At 37.3% G+C, this 26,530-nt stretch overlaps 1 protein-coding gene across 1 annotated transcript in view; it reads right to left on the bottom strand.

The window, feature by feature from the left end:
• Positions 1-6,644: 6,644 nt before the first annotated feature.
• LOC124606897 (attractin) overlaps positions 6,645-26,530 on the bottom strand; it is a 289,667-nt gene continuing 269,781 nt past the window's right edge. The window contains exons 22-23 of the mRNA XM_047138997.1: positions 10,182-10,296; positions 6,645-9,960 (exon numbers count right to left, since the gene is read on the bottom strand). Coding sequence (XP_046994953.1) covers positions 9,824-9,960; positions 10,182-10,296 — 252 coding nt within the window. The 3' untranslated portion in view covers positions 6,645-9,823. The remainder of the gene's footprint in view (positions 9,961-10,181; positions 10,297-26,530) is intronic.

Genomic DNA, 26,530 nt, shown 5'->3' on the forward strand with positions numbered 1-26,530 from the left:
TCAAAACTAAGCTGAAGCAATAAATGTATTTCAAGTCTTATTTGAGCGCAGCCAGGATGTGTTGCAATAAAAGTTCAAATATTACATTTCTATGCAGAGAAGGGTGTGGAAATGTGCTTGTACAGCACAAAATTCAAGAAAAGGAAAGCAAACTTAGCAAACAAATATTTGATTATTGGTGAACATGTTGTGTGCTAGAGTATCTGATTTAACTGAATTTCAGATGAAAATTTTGAATGGCGCACTTGAACACAAACAAATCGCAGAAACAAGATTCATCACAGACACTAAATGGTAGGTAATTTTTACACTGCAAAATATCCTCTTAAACAACTCCAGCAATAAATGAATGCTATTCAGGTGAGCACCTCCACTATACTATTATTTTGTTCCCTCATTCCACTCCCTCAATTTTCTGTTCTCATATTAAATTAGTGCTTAGATGTTTAAAATGATGTTTGATACAACTGACTAAAATGAAGAAGAATCTGCAGGAAATGCCTAAAGCCTGTAAATTTTTAATAATGTACAAAAATCCAGGTACACTAAACCTGTTTATGAAATGTCACTTACTCTGCCCCAATTAAAATGATATTATTTTTTCTACCTTCTTTCAAATAACTCAGCATTACTTTAAAGTAAATTGCTTAGTGAAATCTGTGACCTATGTGGCAACTATGATATTTGATGAAAAACTGAAAACAAGACATCATCATCAAAGATTTGTAAGGGTGTATGTGAGCTCAATGGCTTCAAATGACTTATTGAGCATTTAGAACAGAGTAATGCACCAGAGTGGATAGAAAACTTTTACTGTTATACAGTAAGTTAACTCACTGCACACTCTTTTATGTTACACATAATAACCACCCAAGAGGAAATAAAGAGAAGTACTTCTGAAGAAGTCATCTCACTATCAAAATTTGCCAAATACCTGATATACTTTCTGGAGGTGACATGTTTACAGAAGTCAATAATTAACTGATGATGTTGGAGGAGGAAGAATTTTGCAGTTGCAATGATTAACATCCTGCTACACCTGCACATATATCTATAACAGTGAAATTTAACACTATCTCTGATTTCCTGTGGGGCATGAGGTCTTTTATATAAGTGCTGTATGTTCTACATCACCATATGCCTTTTTGTCCTTCAGTGGAGTACAACTGGCATTTTCTATCATAATTTGCAATGAACAACATAAGCAACTAATCTAATGGCACTTACAAATAACTTTGCATTTATTTGTCTTCCATACTATGGATACTATCAACAAGGCTTAAATGTGAAATTCTCTGTAAACTGAAATCTCTGCTGAGATACAAAATGGGATTTCACTGTTGTTTAGTTTCCATTTTCTCTCTCTTCAATTATTTCACTTGATAAACATCCAGAAACTGCTTTGAAAAATGGCAGTATCAATACCCATAATAACAGCTCTTTGAAGACAAGACAAACATCAACTGAAATGCGAACTCTCATATGCTGCTGGGTGAAGAGCCAAAGCAAAGGGTACTGCTAACCACCAGAAAAGTAATTACAACTGTGCATCTTGTTACCAGCAATTGCTACCTAACATATGCACTGATGAGAAAAACAGACAGGCAATTACAACTAACCACAAAAATACAGTTGGTAGTTAATTTGCAGATAACAATGAAAATAAAAGAGAGGAAAACAACCATTTGTGTGTGTGTGTGTGTGTGGGGGGGGGGGGGGGGGGGGGGTGCGCGCACGCCCATGTTGGAAGGAGGGGGAGGGAGAGGATTGGGGTTGGTAGCAAGATAGGATTACAACTAAGGTACAATAATATATAGAAAACAAAAAATAGTTTTCAAAATTAATAAGGTAATTGAAAATGTTCGCTCTCTTCACACACTGAAAATGTTCGCTCTCTTCACACATTCCAATAACATTGCTACAAGCAATCAGAATATTAAAACACCACCAGCCACCTCAGGTTTAATAACTGCCTTGCATCTCTTCATTAATTTCTTTCTGCTGCAGCAGTACAAAATTTTCCTTTTCCTTTAAAAAATATCTATCTTATAATTTTCTTGATCCCCTTGAAGACAGAAATTTCATTAAGGGTATTCCTATTAGATAATCAGTGATCTGCAGCAACACAGTTACATTCACTATTTTCAGACCAATTTCTTGTAATTTATCTATGAAAAATGTGACTCTTAATTTTTTTCTTTCAAAATTATAACTGACATTTTCACCATGTCAAATTTCTGGCCTAACTGGAAAAAGTGGAGGAAAGTGAGAAAGCTCAAATCTATTTACTCTGATAATCAGATCTCCAAGTGGTTTTTCACCACCACTACTATCTCATTTTTAGTGTAATTAACGCAAATATGCATTCTATTGACAATCTTTATAGTTCTTTCTTCCATACCTGAGAACAAATGAAGAGTGAGAAGACAACACTGCCACAATATAGTCAACATTTTCAAGGAATACATATCAGCCACCACTGAAGCTTTTAAAATTTGTATCATGACCCAAGGATTGTAACATGACAAGGTAATATAATGAATAATGATGAAAATTATCAGAAAGTACTGTCTACAAAATTACAATCCTCCAAAATACAATAGAATATACAAGTAAAGACATCATCACTCAAGTTTTCTCTGTTTGATGTTCAGTTATTATCATCTGCCATAAAGAAATTCTGTCCTAAAGATTCTAGTCTATATAGTTCGATCACAGCCAGACAAAGAGAGCTGCACCAAAGAACCACACCACCTTCTAACAATTTTCCACATATATATGGGTACACAGATTGACAAACGGAGTGGGTGTTGCAGTCAAAATCAACACTGTCTGAGACCGCAGTTGGACAGAAAAAGCAAAGATAAGCATCATCTTATGCTGGCCCAGTCTCAGGAAAGACTGGTTGATTCCTACAGAAAAGTGGCATTAAATGTATTACACTCACATCAATAAAGATTAAAAGTCATATTAGTAATGTTTAAGATGTTTTAGGACTTTGAAATATGTGTGTAAAATGGCAGGTTATATATGGATTAGACTATTAAACAGTTGAGGAGATGTGCAAGGAACATCATTGACACACTATACTAAAACAACAAGGAAAATGCAGCTTTGGCACTGTCTTGAATATAATCATGAAATGAAATATTATGTACCCAGTATTATGGTGAAAGTGCAAAGTGTCCAGGGCAGATGCCTAAGGAATGTTTTAAAATAAAGATTAAGTAAATCTAATAAAATGGGATGGAGGTTCCAATTTACTTAAAGCTTGGGATATGAGACACTATTTAGTAAGATATCACTGGCCTTCTCATCTGTCAGGGCTGGGAAATACTGAGAAAATGTGTATTTCATGGAATAACTATGTGGGTTCAGAAAAGTAAATGAGCATCAAAGGGTGTAGCCAGTACTGGGAGACAAACTCTGGTGTAAGTGGCAGTATGGCACCAACAATACTTCACAGTCTGCCTGGAGAGCACGCAGCGAGTACACTAATTGCACAGCTTGCCGTTCCTGAAGAAAGGGAGTGGTTTGGTCATCGAAATATTGTTCAAATATGGAATCAACAACTCATTTGAACACATCAAATAACATAATTAAAGAATAAGGTAATTGTTTATCCAGTCTCTAACCACATTAGAAAGTCTTATCAATGAATCTATGTTTATAGCTTTCCTTCACAACCACCCACTTTTTAGACTTCTCTACTTTTCTAAGTGCACCCCAAATTTATGTAGATAGTAAATGTTTCCTATTCAGTAGAATGATTTGTTGGTGTAAATGTTTTTGTTTGGAAACTATGTTTGACTACTGTATCACTTCTTTAATAATAAATTTGGTGCAGTTTTGCCTATAGAGCATAGACTGACACAAAGGCTCTTACCCAAACATAAATCAATAATGGCTGGCTGGACAGACTACCACACAGTAACAAGGAGAAGTTCTGATTGGTGGACAGATGCATATAAGGTACATGCACATGAATAGAGTTAAATAATTTAGAAGAAGTTATATTTACTTGTGTCTATCCACAAACCAGTCCAACTACTTTAAAATGATTGTTGGTCTGTCAGCTGAATCACACACTATTGTTAACCACAGGCTTTTCATTATCCAAATTAGAAATCTTTTCTAAACCAAATCAATTTCAAAGTGTGAGTGTGTGTGTGTGTGTGTGTGTGTGTGTGTGTGTGTGTGTGTGTGTGTGTGTGTGTTGCAGATGTGACTGAGTGTAAAAGTGTATCGACATAATGATGTTACGACAAGCTAACTGTGGTGGCATGTGTGAACAAAGAGCAATATTTATTGAATAATGTTCTTTTAAGCTTTTGATTGTCAGTATGTACAATCAATATAACAAAAATGACCTCTCTATCAGTTCAAATTACCAGTGAACTGCTAAACTCTTAACAACAGTGACAGAACTAAAAGTAAATTTATGGTCTGCATACAGTCTTCACTTTCCTTAAGAAAACATTACCTGACTGTTCTATTACACTGATGTGTATTCCAAAAATTTTAGAATCAAGTTTACTACTTCATGGGCAATAAACACTGGTTTGATTAATCATGACAGATTAAAAATGGGATTTAGCCATATACACGTTGTTCACTGACAGTTCTATTTCTACGATGCCTTCTGCAAATGATTCACAAACAGAATGACAGCTCCAGGCTGTAATTACACCTTGCCTTTCCATTTCAACTTCACAGGGCCTTCAAAAATATCTGGTTCGTAGAGTCAGTAATGATGATTTTCACAGCTTATGATTGTTGTGGCTACCACATGGTACTGTCCATAAAATCTGAGAACTGTGTTTGTGACATACAAAAGACTATCATAAAACACAATTTCATTCATTACATTTCCTGCAGATTGGCAACATGCACTTTACATTTTTGTAGTTTTGTTAGGGCTAAACAAATACTGTTCAAGCACATGAAAGTGCAATTAAAGTGGTACATTTCTAACCAGAAGGAAGAAGAAAAAAGACTAAAATGTACAATACTCTGAATTTAAGAGAATGACAACTAAAATTAATTTTAGTCTGATGTCCCTTGGATGTGAAATGCTTACATACAAATATCACCACCAAATAATATTGGCTGATTTTATAAACCAACATTATTTACACACAAGGCTTCATTTCTAAAACAAATTATTGCATAGGAAGGATGTACTGCGAGTACAAAGGAATGTTTGTGCCAACATAAACAAACTGTTGTTCCTTTGAAACAAGTTATCAGAATACTGCCAACAAATGCAGAGTCTGATGCATTAAAAACAGCAAAAAATACCACATACATAAAACTTAGTCAAATTATGAATATTAAATAGAAAATAGTGATAAGCATGTACCAGGAAAAGAATTCTGCTTTCACAACAATATAATGAGTCCTTATACTGGACTTATTAAATGCACTGTACAGGACAACAATATTAAACAGAACAAATAATGAATATGTATATGATATAACACATTAAGACCATTTCCATAACATCTAACATGCTCATAAATAAATAAATCATTAAATAAAAATAAAAATGTGTACTTGAAAATTACAAAAATATATTAAAAAAGACTGTACAAATAATAAACTTTCATTTTTTACAAGAGTAAAAACAGTTCATAGGATAAATAATTACATCAATGGTTACTTCAGATCCTTTAGTTCATTTTCTGAAATTGAGTATTTTGTTATCATCTCTCTCCACTTTGAAAAATATTGTAAAGTTTGTGACAACAATATGAAAAGGTATCAAACTGAATAAAGGTAGTTACAAATGTGTACATAACTACAGTAGATAATGCTGTGTAGTCACAATATACAAAGTAAATACTAAAGGTTGTATAAAGGAAAGTTCCCATCATGGAAATAAACAAACAACAAAGACAGGGAAAAAATAAAAAAAAGAGGGAAGGCAGCAAAAATGAGGCATTTCATCAATATAGGACATTAAGTACACAACAGAAACATCTGAAGAACAAATGCCAGAAACCACACTTATGTACCATAGGAGCCAATAAGAGTTATCCATTTACAATAATATGTTGCCGACAAACACTAGGACAAGGACAAGGGAAAAAGTCAAAAGAGAAACAATAAAATGGAAAAGAAAAACAAGACCCTGCATAACAAAAATGCTATTACAAATAATGAAAACATAAAACCAACAGACAGAAAAATATTTACATGCACAGACAAAAAGAAAAGTAAAATAATAAAAATTAGTTTATCACAGTTAAAGACAAATTTTGGGGGTAAAGCAGTGAAAGGAGAAAGAGAACAGGGTGAAATTAAATAAATGTGTCAGAGATAAGGATAACAAACTTAATTTCCCCTTAAGGTCTGGTGAATCACATATGAAAGAAATATCTTCAGAAATGGAAAATCCAGGTTGGAATGTAACAATATTATGAAAAGGATAGTTGCTATTCACCATACAGTGGAAATGCTGATTCGCAGACAGGCACAACAAACAGACTGTCAGAAAATGAGCTACGGCCAACAAGGCCTTCGTCACTCACACACACACACACACACACACACACACACACACACACACACACACTGCGGCCATATGTGTGTGAGTTGTGTTTGCATTTGTGTGTGTGTGTGTGTGTGTGTGTGTGTGTTTTCTATCTCTGACGAAGGCCTTGTTGGCCAAAAACTCATTTTTTAAGAGTCTTTTTGTTGTGCCTATCTGCGACTCAACATCTCCGCTATATGGTGAGTAGCAACTATCCTTTTCACAATATTGTTAGATATCTTCAGAAGATATGTAAGACATTAGTAGTTGAAAGTGAGCCCCAGCACCTTACATAGAGCAACAAATATTGATAGTTCTGGCACTGGAGAGCACGTATGTGATTGGAGAACAAATACCGAATTTCACTCGTTTTTGTAAACTTCTAAGAACTTCTAAGGAGCACACAACTATCTGCTGTTCATGGTGCAAGCTTCCTTAACACCAGTATACATATATTTACCATCAGGAACAGGCAATGAGAAGTAGTAAGTGGCTGTGTAGTATATGCATATATAATGGATACATATATCCAATTATACCATTGCTCTGATAGTGAGACACGTCATTACATAAGACAGAGAAAGTAAGCACAAGGTTTTTATGGGGACACAATATCCTGAAGGATAATAACATGAATAATTTTTTAGAGAAAAAATGCCTGAGTGTACATGCTCTAGTCACAGTGGTATGTTCCCCAAAAGACTCTTGATATATGGAGCCTCTATACATCAGCACTCACATGCAATGTTAACTGAGTAACTTTTTGTTATAACATATCATTACAACTGCCATAACAATCAGAAACATTTCAACTTCTATACAGAAACTGCCCCTTTAACTGCAGGCTCTACTTCAACCAGCATCTCAAGTCTGCACCTTCTGTAAAGGACATAATCCTAAAGCATTTACTCATAGACCCTGTTCACTTGTTGAAGATTTGCCCTGATGACTGACACAACAAAAGGTATTTGGTACATTTACCTCACAAACTGAGTACTTACTACTACTGGAACATTGAATGCTACTATTTACTACTGACAAAAGCTTCATTTAGTTATTCCATGGTCTCAAAACTTCCTGGCTAATGTGGCATAATAGGATAGTATGTGTATGATATTACATTGCATGTTATCCCAATTCTATTGGTTTCAGTCATTTTAATTTTATCAGCTATTGGGGGCAGTGGGCAAAGGTCTGGTCTATGTTACTGTACTCATCTCAGATCAAATTGTGTATCTCTCACACATGTCACTGCTTCATTAGAGCATTACCCTGCTTGGTTCCACAATGCATGCATCAGTTATAAAAGAGACATAAGAAGTTTACAACAGCTGCTAGACTTACTATAGAGAAAACTGTGGTCACACACTATTTGTAAAATTTTAAATCTGGCAGGCGTTCAAGAGAACTGAAGACTGTACAAGAATACCACTGGAGGATATACACTAAGACACCTGTTATCTCAAATGGCACACATTACTACAACATCCAATTAAACTCTATAGTGGATGCATGTGACAAGGGAATATGCTTTTGTAACAATCACGACACAATCAAACCAGTGGTGCTCTGTCACTATAATATTAATAGGGGGGCAATTTTATATAAAAGAAGGACCAGCAGTGGAAACTGCATTCTGTGTAATCCTCAAACAGGTAAACTGTGACAGTCAATGTTAAATTTATAATTGAATGTTGTTGTAATCTGGACTGCACAAGTGAATGGAGTGTAAGAACAAGACTGTGGGCAGCTCCCCTCCCTTGTGGACATCTTTTTAGTGTTAACTTATACCCTAAATGATAATTTCATCACTGGAGTCTATATACTGGAGATAAGTATGTTACTATGTCAGAGCACAGAATCATAACTGAAGGGGTTTTCATCATGAGTAAAAACAGTAACAGAAATTTACAAGCTTGGACTGCTTATTTTGAAGCAAATTTTCAATACTGCCAGAATCAATCACAAAGTTAGTCATAACTTCATAAGATTTTAAATGTGTACGCTTATTATAAGTGACCAAATAACATCACTTTAAAAGCAAGTGTACACTTAGTGAAAAGCAAATTTCATTATGGCTAATGAAAGTTTTACAGGAAATTTGTCATTTTTAATAGTAGGCTATATAACAGCCTTCACCTGCCCAGTTATTGATGTTAAATTTTACAAAAAGTCTGAGAAGAATTTTGGAAGATGTGATATTTCTGTTTCAGCATCCTCTTCACCAAGAACTGTATCATCTAAAGAATATTACCACCTAATATGTGCAAGGATTGTTTGGTATTCCACGTCCACAACTTCAATATTCTTTCAAATTACTTATGGGCAGTTTCTCTTCAACAAATGACTAGCTACAAATTCAGAACTGTCCGACATCCTTCCTCAGGTCTTTGTCCTGTTTTAACTGTTCATAGATCACATTCTCACAGTATAACATACAAAATATTCATAATTTCTTTTTAAATTGTTCTCTCTAGACCTATTTCTTTTTGATTATACACTACCCTCCCCCTTGAGTGGGAATTTTGTTGTACTCTTTAATACACTCTCAAATCTTGTTGTTCCTAGAATGATGTACTGAAGAGTTCAGTTAATTTTTTTAGAGTGCTGTATTAATGTCTCTGACAGTCATCACATGTACCAAAACGATGCACTATGTCTCATGCCCATACTTAGTTCTTATTACTGACCAGCTTGTCCAGGGATAATTACCTTCCCTCTCCATTATTAATTACTGAAATGATCTCTGCAGCTATAGGTATTCAGCTGACAACATTTATAATTGTCTTTTGACTTACTGAAATTTGTTCTTTCATCTACCTTTACTCAAGTTCGATATCCCTATTTTAATTTCACATTTAGATTATATAAAAAGATATCACTTTCTCTTAAGAGAATGGAAGTCTTATGCTTTGCAGGAAATGCAAATAATTATAAGAATAATAATACGTTAAGTTACTAATCAGTCCATTAGATAACACCGGGAGAGAGGATTGCAAAAAGGGGACGCACCAGCACATAGGATGGTAAGTGAACACTTAACATTAGTCTTTTGACTAGATTCCTTTTTTTCTTAAAAAACTTAATACCTAGCACACTGTCTTGTAGAAAACAGAAGAAATCCTTTGGATTAGACACCAGTTTGTTGATTCACACGATCAGCTAAACTAATGACACAGCAAGAATCTTGTGGCATGCTACACTATCACAGCTTGCTCACTCTGCACACATTAGTGCTGAATGAGAACTTCACGAAATAGCCAACTTGGGACTGCTGAAGATATGACGCTATATACAGCTGTCAGGATGCTGACTTGAAAGAGATTTTCGAGTTTTTGCCTTTGCTTCAGTTTTTCCTGTGGGATCTATGCTCACTTTCCTTGGGTTTCCAAGAGTCACCAGGGCCGATGCAACTGCTAATCCAGCTGAAAACAAGAGTAGTATATTTGTGTGTATAACTTTTAATTCTCTTAATTAATTAATTCTATTAATTAATATTCACATTATTCTACATAAAAAATAAAAGAACTTTATAAGTAACATAATTTCAAGTAAAGTAGTCCAATTATTACAATATCATAAGAAGATTGGGCTAGTCATAATTTTTTTTAACTATCATTTTGTGTAGGAAAAGCCATGTGTTTACCTGACTGCCCTGGAGGCGTATACATTTCGCCACCTGTTGGAAGCCTGACCAGCAGGGACAAAACTGCTGCTCTGTTTCCACAACAAGGCTCAAGTGCTATGGGACTTGGTGAATCCTGTAACAAATAAATTCTTACAAGAATGTCTACAATGATGTTTGGCAACCCATTTAAAATAAAGAACAAGGCAACAAAGAAGTCATCAAACACACAACAATGTTTAACGTGCTATGGGACTTGGTGAATCCTGTAACAAATAAATTCTTACAAGAATGTCTACAATGATGTTTGGCAACCCATTTAAAATAAAGAACAAGGCAACAAAGAAGTCATCAAACACACAACAATGTTTAACAGTGCTGGATGGGGCACTGATTGGAATTTGTGGAGTAGTGGCAGCAGTAGATATCGTGTGTTTAAAAAAAGGAGGAGGATTAGAATTAGACAATTTGTGGGCCTCAGTGCTAAATAAAGAAAACAGCACTAACACTTCCAAACCACAAGCTCCATAACAACCATCAACATGACTCCATGATCTTAGACCTTGGTTTGATGACATCATGTTACATGCATAAGTATAAACAGTTCAACTTGCTGGGATATCATTCTTCCTGCAGACCATTCACAACTAAAAGGACGGGGTAAGTAGCAGTGGTACGCAAAGTACACTTCACTATATACCATACACGGCTTGTGAATACCCCTAACTTACGTGATATGTGGGACCAAGAGATAACCATGTAAGTTGAACTTGCATAAGCCGGGATCTAATTTTGCATATAAATCCAAACAAATTATGTTCAGTTGGAATTGGAGACTAACAAAAACAACATATTAGAAAAAAAGTTTAATAAAATGTTCAACAATACAAGAAATTATATTACAGTACAGTACCATGGATTACGACAATGTAAACTGAAGTTATTGTGATGTAGAAGGCTGCCTAAAATGTCATGCGATGAGTCAATTTTTTTTCTTCTTCCTAATCAAAATTTCCTCATGAAACACTAATAAACTTTTTATTCGCCATTCTGTAGCATAAATGAGCATTTCATTGGAGTCTATTTGTTCTAAAATTTGTAACCCATTTCCAACTAACTCACGCCTTCTGTCAAATTTGAACTGTCATTTAATCTTCTGACTGAAATTATTCTCAGGTTTCAGGTTGTTCATTGTTTTGTTCTTGCTCATGCGTTTCTACAAACTTATCAATTGTCTCAGCTCATGATTGTGTGACTTCAGCAGTTCTTGAATTTCATGACCATCCAACTCTAAATTTAACTCTCTGACACAACTGATCACTTCTTCACTCGCATTACGAATTTGATCAGGATGTGGTACTGATTCCCCCTGGGTTTCTGATAGGGGTGGGTTGGTGTTGAGGTTGGGAATAGGGTGTGAGAGTATAGGGAAGGGGAAGAAAGAAAACTGGACAGTTTTTCCCGATGCCATTTAAAGTTTTTTGTGAAATTTCATTCCAAGACTATTCAAAAATTCTCATTAGATCAAAAACATTGAACTGCTCTCAAAAGTCTTTAGTGGACGGCTCACTGCTTTGTCTAATAGCTTCACGTAGAAGTGCAAACTATCTTCTCATCTAGTAAGCTTTAAATGTTTTAATGACTCCATAGTCCATCAGCTGAAGCATGGTGGTTACATCTGGTGACAAAAATACAACTTTCACAAGTGTCAAAATTGATTAGAGTAACAGGAGGATCACCTCATGCACTGTCCATTAACAACATCACTTTAAATGGGTTTTGATTTAATTGGCAATAATGTTCAACTTCAGGTATGAAGCGATGACCAAACCAGTCCTCAAAAAGGAAAGCTCTCACCCTAGCTTTAGCATTCAACTACTAAATCAAAGCCAACCCAGAAATAGATGTATTTTTTATACATTTTGGGTTTTCTGAGCGATAAACTAAGAGAGATTTTAATTTACAATCACCAGCTTCATTCACGTCAACTGTTGTTGTGGTCTTCAGTCCTGAGACTGGTTTGATGCAGATCTCCATCCTACTCTATCCTGTGCAAGCTGCTTCATCTCCCAGTACGTACTGCAACCCACAGCCTTCTGAATCTGCTTAGTGTATTCATCTCTTGGTCTCCCTCTATGATTTTTACCCTCCACGCTGCCCTCCAATGCTAAATTTGTGATCCCTTGATTCCTCAGAACATGTCCTAGCAACCGATCCCTTCTTCTGGTCAAGTTGTGCCACAAACTTCTCTTCTCCCCAATTCTATTCAATACCTCCTCATTAGTTATGTGATCTACCCATCTAATCTTCAGCATTCTTCTGTAGCACCACATTTCGAAAGCTTCTATTCTCTTCTTGTCCAAACTAGTTATTGTCCATGTTTCACTTCCATACGTGGCTACACTCCATACAAATACTTTCAGAAACGACTTCCTGACACTTAAATCGATACTCGATGTTAACAAATTTCTCTTCTTCAGAAACGCTTTCCTTGCCATTGCCAGTCTACATTTGATATCCTCTCTACTTAGACGACCATCATCAGTTATTTTACTCCCCAAATAGCAAAACTCCTTTACTACTTTAAGTGTCTCATTCCCTAATCTAATTCCCTCAGCATCACCCAAGTTAACTCGACTACATTCCATTATCCTCGTTTTGCTTTTGTTGATGTTCATCTTATATCCTCCTTTCAAGACACTGTCCATTCCGTTCAACTGCTCTTCCAAGACCTTTGCTGTATCTGACAGAATTACAATGTCATCGGCGAACCTCTAGGTTTTTATTTCTTCTCCACGGATTTTAATACCTACTCCGAATTTTCTTTAATTTCCTTTATTGCTTGCTCAATATACAGACTGAATAACATCGAGGAGCGGCTACAACCCTGTCTCACTCCCTTCCCAACCAATGCTTCCCTTTCATGTCCCTCGACGCTTGTAACTGCCATCTGGTTTCTGTACAAATTGTAAATAGCCTTTCACTTCCTGTATTTTACCCCTGCCACCTTCAGAGTTTGAAAGAGAGTATTCCAGTCAACATTGTCGAACACTTTCTCTGAGTCTACTAATGCTAGAAACGTAGGTTTGCCTTTTCTTAATCTAGCTTCTAAGATAAGTCATAGGGTCAGTATTGCCTCACATGTTCCAACATTTCTACGGAATCCAAACGATCTTCCCCGAAGTCGGCTTTTACCAGTTTTTCCATTCGTCTGCAAAGAATTCGTGTAAGTATTCTGCAGCCGTGACTTATCAAACTAATGGTTCAGTAATTTTCACATCTGTCAACACCTGCTTTCTTTGGGATTGGAATTATTATATTCTTCTTGAAGTCTGAGGGTATTTCACCTGTCTCATACATTTTACTCACCAGATGGTAGAGTTTTGTCAGGACCGGCTCTCCCAAGGCTGTTAGTAGTTCTAATAGAATGTTGTCTACTCCCGGGGCCATGTTTTGACTCAGGTCTTTCAATGCTGTGTCAAACTCTTCACGCAGTATCATATCTCCCATTTCATCTTCATCTACACCCTCTTCCATTTCCATAATATTGCCCTCAAGTACCTTGCCCTTGTATAGACCCTCTATATACTCCTTCCATCTTATGCTTTCCCTTCTTATCTTAGAACTGGGTTTCCATCTGAGCTCTTGATATTCATACAAGTGGTTCTCTTTTCTCCAAAGGTCTCTTTCATTTCCTGTAGGTAGTATCTATCTTACCCCTTGTGAGATATGCCTCTACATCCTTACATTTGTCCTCTAGCCATGCCTGCTTAGCCATTTTTCACTTCCTGTCGATCTCATTTTTGAGACGTTTGTATTCCTTTTTGCCTGCTTAATTTCATCATCATCATCAGTTATCTGCTATATTAGCAGGTCCTTTGCCTCTCCATTTTCTGCGATCCATTGCTTCCTTCTTAAGGCTGCTGTATGTTGTACCGTCCATCATGTCATCCAGTATCTGGAATCTCTTCCTTCCTCGCTTCCTTTTCCCTTCTACATAACCTTCTAAAACTGTTTTTATCAGTCCGTCATTCTTTCTTAATATATGCCCAATCCAATTTCTTTTTCTTCTCTTTATTACATCTAGTAACTGCCTTTTCTCTCCCACTCTTCTCAGTACCTCTTCATTTTTTACTCTGTCCATCCAACTTATTCCTTCCATCTTCCGCCATGTCCAGATCTCAAAAGCCTCCAGCCTTTCTCTGTCTTTTTTCCTCATAGTCCATGTTTCAGCGCCATATAGAAGAACACTCCATACAAGACATTTTATGAGTCTCTTTCTGAGTTCTCTGTCCATACCGCTGCAGAAGATTCTCCTTTTCTTATAAAACGGCTCTTTTGCCATTTAATTTACTGCATTTCTATATCTTCTCCTTTCATCAATTAAATTCAATATATCTTCTGTTACCCAAGGATTTCTACTAGCCCTCGTCTTTTTTACCTACTTGATCCTCTGCTGCCTTCACTACTTCATCCCTCAAAGATACCCAATCTTCTTCTACTGTATTTCTTTCCCCAATTCTTGTCCATTGTTCCCTTATGCTCTCCCTGAAACTCTGTACAACCTCTGGTTTAGTCAGTTTATCCTGGTCCCATCTCCTTAAATTCCAACCTTTTTGCAGTTTCTTCAGTTTTAATCTACAGTTCATAAGCAATAGATTGTGGTCAGAGTCCACATCTGCCCCTGGAAATGTCTTACAATTTAAAACCTGGTTCCTAAATCTCTGTCTTACCATTATATAATCTATCTGAAACATGTCAGTATCTCCAGGTTTCTTACATGTATACAACCTTCTTTTATGATTCCTGAACCAACTGCTAGCTATGATTAAGTTATGCTCTGTGCAAAATTCTACCAGACGGCTTCCTCTTTCATTTCTTACCCCCAATCCATATTCACCTACTACGTTTCCTTCTCTTCCTTTTCCTACTATCGAATTTCAGTCACCCATGACTATTAAATTTTTGTCTCCCTTCACTAACTGAATAATTTCTTTTATCTCATCATATATTTCGTCAATTTCTTCGTCATCTGCAGAGCTAGTTGGCTTATAAACTTGTACTACTGTAGTAGGTGTGGACTTCGTGTCTATCTTCGCCACAATAATACATTCATTCACTATGCTGTTTGTAGTAGGTTACCTGCACTCCTATTATTTTATTCATTATTAAATCTACTCCTGCATTACCCCTATTTGATTTTGTATTTATAACCTTGTATTCACCTGACCAAAAGTCTTGTTCCTCCTGCCACTGAACTTCGCTAATTCCCACTATATCTAACTTTAACCTATCCATTTCCATTTTTAAATTTTCTAACCTACCTGTCCGATTAAGGGATCTGACATTCCATGCTCCGATCCGTAGAACGCCAGTTTTCTTTCTCCTGTAACGACTTGAGTAGTCCCCACCCGGAGATCCGAATGGGGGGCTATTTTACCTCCGGAATATTTTACCCAAGAGGATGCCATTATCATTTAACCATACAGTAAAGCTGCATGCCCTCGGAAAAAATTACAGCTGTAGTTTCCCCTTGCTTTCAGCCGTTCGCAGGACTAGCACAGCAAGGCCGTTTTGGTTAGTGTTACGAGGCCAGATCAGTCAATCATCCAGACTGTTGCCCCAGCAACTGTTGAAAAGGCTGCTGCCCCTCTTCAGGAACCCCTCCGTTGTGGTTGCACCTACAGTACGGCTATCTGTATTGCTGAGGCACGCTAGCCTCCCCACCAACGGCAAGGTCTATGGTTCATGGGGGAAAGGGGGGGGGGGGCACTCCGACTATCACTCTCAATTGATCTTTCGTGGCTTTAAAATCTGGAAAGGAAATCTTTATTCATGATGAAAGTTCTTTTAAATCAGAACAGACCAGTTTCATCTACATTGAATATTGTTTGGCTGCTATAGCCACTTTCTTCTATCACTACCTTGAGTCTCGTAGGATAGACTGATGCTGTCTCTTCAGCTCTCCACTTTCAGCATGCTATCTATGCCAATAACAATAACTTGTGAGTTGGTTAAACCAACCATTAATAGCTTTAAACAGATCATCTTTGGCCATTTCCCCATCCTCTTCTTTCAATCTCTAAAACATCAGATTGGTTGCTTGGTTGGTTGATTGGTTGGGTGATTGATTGATTCAGGGGAGGGACAAAACAGCAAGGTCACTGGTCTAATCAGGTTAGGGAAGGATGGGGAAGGAAGTTGGCTATGCCCTTTCGAAGGAAACATCCCAGCATTTGCCTGAAGTGATTTAGGGAAATCACGGAAAATCTAAGTCAGGATGGCTGGAGGTTGAGTTTGAACCATCGTCCTCCTGAATGCGAGTCTAGTGAGCTACCCACTGTGCCACCTCACTCAGTCAGCTTAGTTTGAGAGCACACCATGTTCTGATCAACAGGAGAATCTTTCACTCTTACTTGAATATCACACCATTATTTTAACACTGGTTACATCTGAGCAATAATATCATGACGTTTATGAATGATTCATTCCCAGACTGAGCATTTTTAATAGCTTAGAGAATTTTTTCTTTGCCTTTTATAACTGTTGTGACTGTTGATTCTGGCAGACCAAACTTGTTTGCCAATTCCTAAATTTTAATTTTTTCCATTGGAGTCTCTGATAATCTTGGGTTCACATTCTAAAGATAATGATTTTCACACAAATGAATCAATTCTTTTTTGTTTGGATGACGTCAATGAAGACAGCTCATCTGAACCTGTTGTCAGCTGTACGCTGTGTGGGCACAGTGTAAGAATAGAGGTGTGCAGTACTCAAACAGATGAATCATGCAACGTCAGATTTGGGTAACATGGGGTAGTGTAATTCGGGGTATTACTGCATAGAAGTGATAACATCTTGTTTTCCATTAAATCCTTATCTTAAATATTGACTGGTAACACAAACTCAGCAGCCTTTGAAACAAGGCACTAAAAATTATACCTGCATATTCTGGATGACACATTCAAGCAGTTGAAATGAGACACGAATTGAATAGAAGGGGAGAGCTCTGTGCAATGTACAACATCAAAAAGACAGAATATGCTGAATTAAGCAAACAATCTTTTCTAAATTCTGTGAAAAGATAGTAAGAAAATATGGTAAAAAATGGAAAAAAACAAAAGTCTGGAGAATACAAAACTGACCTAAGTGTTTTGTAGACATAACAGTTCATTATTTAACACAAAAAATTTCAAAGTAACTAACAACAGAAACTTGCATGTTGAAATATCACAGTATAAGGAAACGGATAGATTGCTACTCACCATGAAGGTGATGTGTTAAATTGCAGACAGCTACAATGAAGTGACTGTTATGATTTAGCTTTCGGCTAAAGCCTTTTTCAGAAAAGAAAACACTTATATACACAGTCATTCACACAAGCAAGCATACCTCTAATGCAACTGTCACATTGAATGAAAGCAGGAATCTGGAGAGGAAGGGGCAGGAGAAGGGATAGCAGGGAATGGGTGGGGGAAGAGAAGAGCATTGTCTGGCGGAGCATGCGTGGGTTAAATGGAGACATGAAGACCGCCAGGCGCAGTGTCAGGCAAGACAGTGGTGCAGGATGAATGGGGAGAGGGTGATAGGACAGAGGGTGTGGAGGGTGTGTGGACAGTAGGTTACCATAGGTCGAGGCCGGGATAATCTTGGGAGCGGAGAATGTGTCGTAAGGGTAACTCCCATGTGTGCAGTTCAGAAAAGCTGGTGGTGGAGAGGAGAAGACAGATGATCCAGGTAGGGAAGCAGCCAATGAAATCAAACATGTCATGTACAGCTGCATGTTGTGCTGATGGACTGCAATATAAAAAGCTGTGCAATGATTTCAGCAGAAGTTCTTTATGACTTAACTGGTCTCACAGTTGATGGGGGAGTATAAGCCTGTTGCAGGACTGGCATAGGAAGTGCTGGGTGGGTGGATCTGGCAAGTCTTGCACCTGGGTCTTCCACACGGATATGACCCATGTGGCATGGGGTTAGCACTGGGAGCGGTGTAGGGATGGAACATTATTTTAGGAGGGATGAGGAGGATCTTGAGTAGGATTTCCCTCATTTGAGGGCATAATTATTTCAGTTGTTCCAGTCCATGGTGGTACTGGGTGATGAAGGGAGCACTACTTTGTAGCTGGTTCTTGGGAGTGTTGGGGGGATTAGGGGTTTGTGCGCAAATGGCACATGAGATCTGTTTGCGGACAACATCTGAGGGATAGTGCCTGTCTGTGAAGGCCTTGGTAAGACCAAGGTGAGCCCAGTATGCTGCACGTCTCACCAAGACTTTCACTGACAGTCGCTATCCCTCAGGCCCAGCCTGCAAACAGATCTCCCACGCTATTTCAACACACATCCCCAATCCTCCCACCATCTCCAAAACCCAGCTACGTAGACATGGTCCATTATCACCCAGTGCCACCCCAGATTGGAACAACTGAAATGAGGGACATACCATCGAAGATCCTCTCCACCCCGTGACGAAGGAAGCTGGGATATTTTTACTTCCCCTCTTGTTTTGCCATCTGCCTCCTTAAAATTCATTTTTTAAAATTTTGAATAATTACTATTAACATATATGAGTATAATGTGCATTTATATAAAAGAGAAAGGTTGGCCCTCAATTTTAAACAATATGACACAAGATCTAATTTTGTGCTTAGTTTTATGTATGTAATTGATTTTCTAATTTATTTTGACTATTCCTAGTTAGTATCTTTTGTTATAGAGTGAAATCAGTAATTGTTTTGTAACTTACATTCTACTGTTGACTTATAAACAAATATAAATTCTGTACTAATTATAAACATTTGGAGGAACAACTAATAGTATTCTTAAAGGATGTATGTGGCTCTATTTGAAAACATGTTAGCAAAGCCAGCCCTTAATTAAATCCAAAGTAATTAACAGTTTCATCAAAAGTATTGTTTGCATAACTATATTTGTTAATTTCATCATTTAAACAAATAATTTGGCCTAACTCTCATGGTAGAAGAAACTGTTAAAAAGACAGATGTTTTTGATGTTTCAGTTAACTGAATGAGTTAAGTTTTAATTGTGTTTTCTGTAAATTAAACATCAAACAATGTGTAGTTTCAGAGCCTAGTACTGTAATAATATATAAGGGCCCAATTTTTGGTCCCAACACAGTCAGTCCACGGCCGAGTTTCAGATGCGGAACCCGTACTGGTTAGATTAAAAACAATGCACAAACTTAACTGTGAAATAAGTGTTACACCAATAGGACATGTGTTAAAGCAATGACAATGTGTGTTCAATTTATTTGAAAGCCTGGGAAATGTGTGGATAGGTTTTTACTGCTCGTAAATGTTCAACAGTAAACTATTGTAGCAGTATGTGGATGTTTGCCTGCAACCTATTAATGAGGCTTATCGAAAGTTAAACAATAGTTAACTGGCCATAATAGCTGTGTATTACAGGGCGTTGTGAACAGTGAAAGTAGAGAACTGTGACATGCAAATGTGCCCCTGTCAGCTACATCATTTAAAGTAGTCAGTGTTGAACTTACCCCCCCCCCCCCCCCCATTTTTTAGCCAGTATAGCAACACAGTATGTCAACACTGAGTGAGGACAATCAAGGATGAAATAACAGAACTAATTATAGTAGAAATTCAAGAAATGGTTGAGTGGAGGATAGCCAGAATGGGCATGGAAATGGTAGGAGAAATACAAGTAAAAGAAATGGAGGATATGACTTTAATTATGGATCAAACCATTTAAACCAGATAATGCTTCAGTTTTGGCTCACACTCAAGCAGGTAGTGATGAAAAGCCACTTGTATATAAATGTGCTATAATCACAGGTAAGGGTAATGTAAATGATAGTAGTAAGACAAGAGAAATTTCTACTTCTAGTGAGATGTTGAATGATGGTGTGGGTAGCAATGTTTATCCCATAAAAGGAGAGGAGGAACTTACTATAATAAAATCAAGTGATGAAACAGAGAGAGTGGCTATTGTTCAGGATGTCTGAAATGTCAAAATGGATGTTAAATTTTTAAGAGAACATAAGAATTCAGGCGTTTCATTTGGTGATCTAATACTGGAAACAAGGATCAACTAATTAGCCAAGTATTTGAGGACAATGAAAGTGGCAATGGGTCTGATTGTGACAGTAGGGGTAATCATGATAGCAGTGGCAAATCCAGTAGTGATAAAGATGAGGTATTTGAATTTATAATTGATAATGATGGCAATGTGTTAAGTAAAGAAAGAATAAAGGAGGATAATACTAGGCCTACTGAAGAGTTAACAGTTTGAGAGTGGGAATGAGGGAGAGGACCATGCTATCTGTCAGTTGATGTGTCTATCTGGCAGTTTATGTGTCTGATAATCATTCTGGTAAGCAGGATGATAGTTTTTCCAGGGAAAGGCTTAATGAGGATTTGTAGTACAAAGAAGATCACATGGCAAGTAAGGAGGAAGTGAGGCACCCTGTAATAATAGCGAGGGTACAAGGTATACGTGTTAAGTGTTCACTGGACAGTGGTAGTGATCTGAATGGTATTTCACAGGCATTTTCTGAAACTATTAAGAACACAGAGGGTATAGTAGTGATGCATATTTCTGGAATAAAAATTATTGGTGCTACTGGTAAGCTATGAAAGAGTGTGAAACAAGAGGTAATATTAACTGTGGAATTGGCAGGACAGCTGTTGGAGTGCAATTTCTGGGTAATTCAAAATCTCAGCATTGATGTAATATTTGGAACTAATTTCTTGTGTAATGGTGGGTAAATATTGAATTTGCTAGTGGTAAGTTTAATTTTAAGTGCAACGGAAGTAGGTACGAAGTATCATCTTTGTGAGGTATGGATGAGTGTGTGTAAACGGAATTAGATTTGCCATTAAGAGTTTTGACCACTGAGCAGGTTACTGACGAAGAAGAGGAGGAGAGAGAGTAAGGTTGGAAATAATAGAGAGAGTTGAGGATATTGAAGGTATTACGAATAGTCAAGGGGAGGAATTAAAAGGTATTCTCCTGAGCAACTGTAAGGCATTTTCAGACAGGCCAGGTTTGATAAAAGATTTTGAGTACAAATTAAAAGTTTAAGGATCATGAACATCATTTTTCAAAAACCTTATATTATTCCATTTTCAAAAAAAGGAAGCGGTGAGGAAAGAAATTCAAAAGATGGTCTCATGGGGGATAGTTGAAAGGTCAAACAAGAGGTATAATAAACCACTTGTAGGTGTAAAGAAGAAGAACGGTGGTATCAGGTTGGTTCTGCATGCCAGGAAGTCGAATGAAATTGTAATAGAGGAGAGTGACAGACCAGCTAACATAGATGAAAGTTTGCAAAGGTTCCGTGGATATAAATTTCTGATTTCTTTTGATGTGACTTGTGTCTATTGGAATATCTGTTAAGGTAAGTGTTACCAATGCTGTGTGGTGCCATTTGGTCTTAACTTGTCTGTGTGTGTGTTTATCAGAGCTATTGACAAGGTGCTAAGTGAGATATTAACCAATGAAAACATGGTCTATGTAGATGATTACCTCGTAGTGAGTGCAGAATGGTTCAAGCACTGTAAGATTCTGAATTAAGTGCTGAGAGCTATGTATAGGGGAGGCATGAAACTAAAATTAAGTAAATTTGAATTTGAAATGAAGGAAATTTCATTTTTGGATCACAGGAGGAAGGTATACAGCCTGATAAACAAAAGCTTGCTGCTATTGCAGATTTCACACCCCCAAAGAACAAGAAGGATCTTAAAGCTGTGTTTGGCTTCTAACGAAAGTCTGTATCAGATCAGCCATGTAAACTTCCTTGCCTTGGTAATTTCTTAAAAAAAGAATGTGGTGTGGAACTGGACAAAGGAGTGTGAAGAAGCATTTCAGTCTGAAAAAAGAACCAGTAAATAGTAAGATGTTAGGACCCGGTCTCGGAAGCTGACATACGGCCCGGAGAGCGGTGTGCTGACCACATGTGCCCCTCCATATCCGCATACAGTGACGCCTGTGTGCTGATAATGACACGGCGGCCAGTCGGTACCGTTGGGCCTTCATGGCCTGTACGGGAGGAGGTAAGATGTTAGGACATCCAAATATTTCACTGCCTTTCTGTATGAGTACCAATTTTCCGATTAGTACCTACAGAGATGAGGGTCAAACACAGAACTACTGCTTTTGCTAGCAGAACATTACAGCCACACGAAAAGAACTATTACATTTCAGAATTAGATGCTTTGGCAATTACTTTTGGACTTCAAAAGTTTGAGTGCTATTTGCTTGGACATAAGACCATAGAGTATACAGCTAATAAGGCTCTGAGTTGCTTTCAGGAGTGCAGGCTGAAACACGCCAGGTTAACTAGGTGGGCTTTGTATTTGCATAATATGATTTGGAGGTAAGGTATGTAAAAGGAAAAGACAACATTGTGGCTGATGCATTATCTAGGATGCCAGCAGGGAAGAAGGATACTGACAGTAGTGAGAACTGTGAAGAACAAGTAAGGTTGTTTTATTTGCAGGGAGTGCAGGATGAGAAGCTTATTAGTTCAATTTGCAAGCAAATGACAAGGGAGCAGAACGAGGATCCAAATTTAAGGTTGGTTAAGCAGTATTACAATTCAGACAACAAGCCAAAGGCGAGACAGTACTATACTATACATAAAGGGTTGTTATTTAGGAGGAAAAATTTGAATGATCAGGACTGGAAGTTATGCTTTCCTGACCAACATGTTGCTCAATTTATTGACTACTTGCATGAGAGTTATGGAAATTATGGGACTAGGAAAGTAGTAGCTAAGATACAGGAGACAGTAAGATTTAACAACTTTTGGAGAAGGTTTAAGCAGAGACTAGAAAAGTGTGATAAGTGTCAGAGAGTAAAGACAATTGGTGTGCCATCAAAAGGCTTAATGCTTCTGTCCTTCCTAACAAACCTAAAGAGCTTATAGCAGCTGACCTTCTAGGAGCATTGCCTGCATCTGCAGGAGGTTGTAAACATATTTTCATTGTTTTGGACACATTCTCAAAATATGTAAAACTGTATCCAATTAAGAAGGCAAATACTAGTACTATAATCGAGAAGTTGACATCTGATTACTATCACAATGTAGGGGTACCAATATCACTTTTGTTGGCAATGGTCCACAATTTGTTTCTGAGAGGTTTGAACACTGTATGGCACTACACAAGATAAAACACACAAATATTTCTACCTATTTTCCACAAGGTAACAAGGCTGAAAGGGTTATGAAGGAGATTAATAGACGGTGGAGGACGTATCGTAGCAAGAAACATACTGCTTGGGCTGGTCACACTCGACATTTTGAAAACATTATCAACAACTTGTGGAACGAATCGACAGGATATGCCCCATGTGAGCCTATGTTCAACGAGAGACCCAGCAACATCATCAGAGAAGAAGTTGGATTTCTCTTAGGTAAGTGAAGTAGCACAGGACGAAAAGATCAATTTGGCTAAAGAGATGATGAAAAAGGAAGCAGCTGGAAGGAAGAGAAGGCATGGTAAAGGAGTGAATTCGACTAGTTTTAGAATAGGTGACCTTGTCCTCGTTAAAACCAAAGAAAAATCTAGCAAAGTAAATGATGAGATAAAGAAATTTTTGCAAGTGTATCATGGTCCTTTCAGAGTAATATGCATTGCACATGACAACTCTTATGAATTGGCTTACACAAAAACTAACAGGATTTTTGGATTAAAGAATATTATTGACCTGAAACCCTATGTATCACCAATTACATGTTTGAATATTGATCCATGACTATTTAAAATGTTTCCAAGCTTGGGTAGTATTGATTTTGTTAGGAGAATGGAGTGCGCATTGAACCAGAAGTAAGACCTACAAGCAAGTAGGGAGTTCAACATTCTGTATTGGATTCATTATGTGGCGCTAATGCTTACCCAAGCTGTCTGTCTCACTTTTCATGTTTTCTGAGGCAGTCAAACTCTGCTCCTATCCTACCTGTAGTTTATAAGTGAATCAAACATTCTATCTTTGACTTTCATGTGATTTTGTACAGTAGGATACTTTAGTATACAAACATTTTAGAAGAGGTTTTTCCTATCTTATCTATTTACCTATAATATGTTGTGTTCGTTATAAGTGATGGAATCATAGGAGGATGGAACAAAGTAAATTGGTACCACAGTAAAAGAATTTATGTCAAACAAAGAGAGACAAACAGATAATGAAAGGTGTCAGCATGTGTGAACTATAATTAACATCTGAAGTAATCAGCTCATGTGTAAAATTAGTAGAATTTCATGCAGCAGCAGAGACAATATGCAGTAAAAACCATCTTGAATACTAGGTCGTAATATTAGGTGAGCTAACTATCTACATATCTGTGTCATGGTACAGCTTTTTGTAACGTTAAGGAATTAAAACTTTAAAAATTGTTGTCTAGAGTAATGTGTCTGGAAAGATAAGCAAGATTTGTGTGTGTATCACCCTCCAGGCTAGAATCTCAAGCAGTTTGATGGAAAACAGTGAGACAATGGTTTTTCTGCGTGATAATTTTGTCTGATCAGTAATGAGAGTTAAGTTTGCCTTAGCATAAGGATCTGTTATTGTGGAGTGTTTCTCAGTAGAATCAATTTTGCATTGGATAAGCAGAGCAGGTGTGTGGTGTAACTGTGTTGAGGATCTAAATTTTGAACTAGGCAACATTGAGTATTGTTTATATTGTGCAATTCATGACACTGCAGCTGGGAATGAGAGCTTAACAGAGAGAGCAATATTTTAGTGAGGTACAAGTCATATAATGCTGCATTATTGGGTCTATAGGTTATCTGAAAACTTCTATTTGTGTTCTGAGGAATTATGAGCTTAAAGTGGTAATACTAGAACACAGAAAAGTAATTTTGCTTATTAACTGATAACTGTGGTGCTAGTGATGTTAATATTCTGACAGGTCAACCATTTGAATAAAAATCTCTCGGTGTACATGCCGCGTAAATTCAGGATAAAACTCCAAGCTTTTGACCACTACCTCCATGGTCATCATCTGGGCTAAAACTGACTGTCATAAACTAGCGAGGCTCCCGCTTTTATATGCACAGGACAGCTTCTGATTGACTGGAATACGTCATAGCAACAGCGATATGGCATGTAGTGAAATGGTGACCTCCACTTCCATAGATGTAGTTTCTATCCCGCAAGATAGGCAGAGTCCTAAAGAGGCAAGGAATAAAACCAGTTTTCCGACCACCTAGGAAAATTAAGGAAATGTTGAGACCAGTCAAAGATAGCCTCGGGTTAAGGGTGCTGGGAATTTATAGTATTCCTTGTGAATGCAGCAAGAATTACGTGGGCCAGTCTATAAGAACCGTTGCAGACCGTTGCATCGAGCACAAGCGCCACCTGAAATACAGGTATTTGGAAAAATCAGTGGGGGCCGAGCATAGCCTGCTTAACAAGCATAAGATTTTATTTGAAGAAAAGAGAGTAATAGCCCACATATTGAATTACTGGGACTCCGGGAAGCAGTCGAAATTAGACTTAGCGATAATAACTTTAACAGAGACAATGGCTATGCACTTAGCAGCACCTGGAAGAGTGCATTGGATAAAGAAAAATCGCAGAGGAAAACTTCCCGCACTTTACCTCCTGATTCAAGGGATGGCACTGCAAGCAACGTGGGATAGAAACTACATCTATGGAAATAGAGGGCACCACTTCACTACGTGCCATATCGCTGTTGCTATGACATATTCCAGCCAATCAGAAGCCATCCTTTGCATATAAGAGTGAGAGCCTCACTAGTTTACGACAGTCAGTTTTAGCCCTGATGAAGACCATGGAGACAGTGGCCGAAAGCTTGGAGTTTCATCCTGAATTGACGTGGCATGTATACCGAGAGATTTTTATTCAAGATATACGTCGTGAAAGATTTCGTAGCCAGGTCAACCATTTGGTAACATTTTGTGATGATATGAGAACTATGTAAGCTTAGAGTTGAGTAGAGAAGTGGGGCAATGATTTGGTACAACTTCCATCCCATTAATTTTGATTTGAATAGTAATTAAGTTACGTGATAGTGACTCTATTCTTTTTTCATAACTTCATGATTAGTAAATCTATGCTACTGTACATCTTGAGTTTTTGCTATTTTGCAAATGGGAAAGAGACCAAAGTCTTTCAGGTTTAACCAGTTTCAGTCAGTTATGTCTTCAAATAACGTTTTGTAGTGTAATGTGCACTCGATTTTAAATTTTTAGTACCTTTTGTACTATAGTCAATTGTAGTGCTAATTATGTTAAGAGAAATGTGGAATGTATTTATTTATGAAGTAATGACTATAAATTTTAGTGTGAATCATTTTTCTTAGGCTTAGTTAGATTTAAAAGTAAGTGTACTAAAGTAGGGTATTTTGTCTAATTTTTTGATGTACT

This window comes from Schistocerca americana, chromosome 3 (genome assembly GCF_021461395.2).
Source record: "Schistocerca americana isolate TAMUIC-IGC-003095 chromosome 3, iqSchAmer2.1, whole genome shotgun sequence".
NCBI lineage: Eukaryota > Metazoa > Arthropoda > Insecta > Orthoptera > Acrididae > Schistocerca > Schistocerca americana.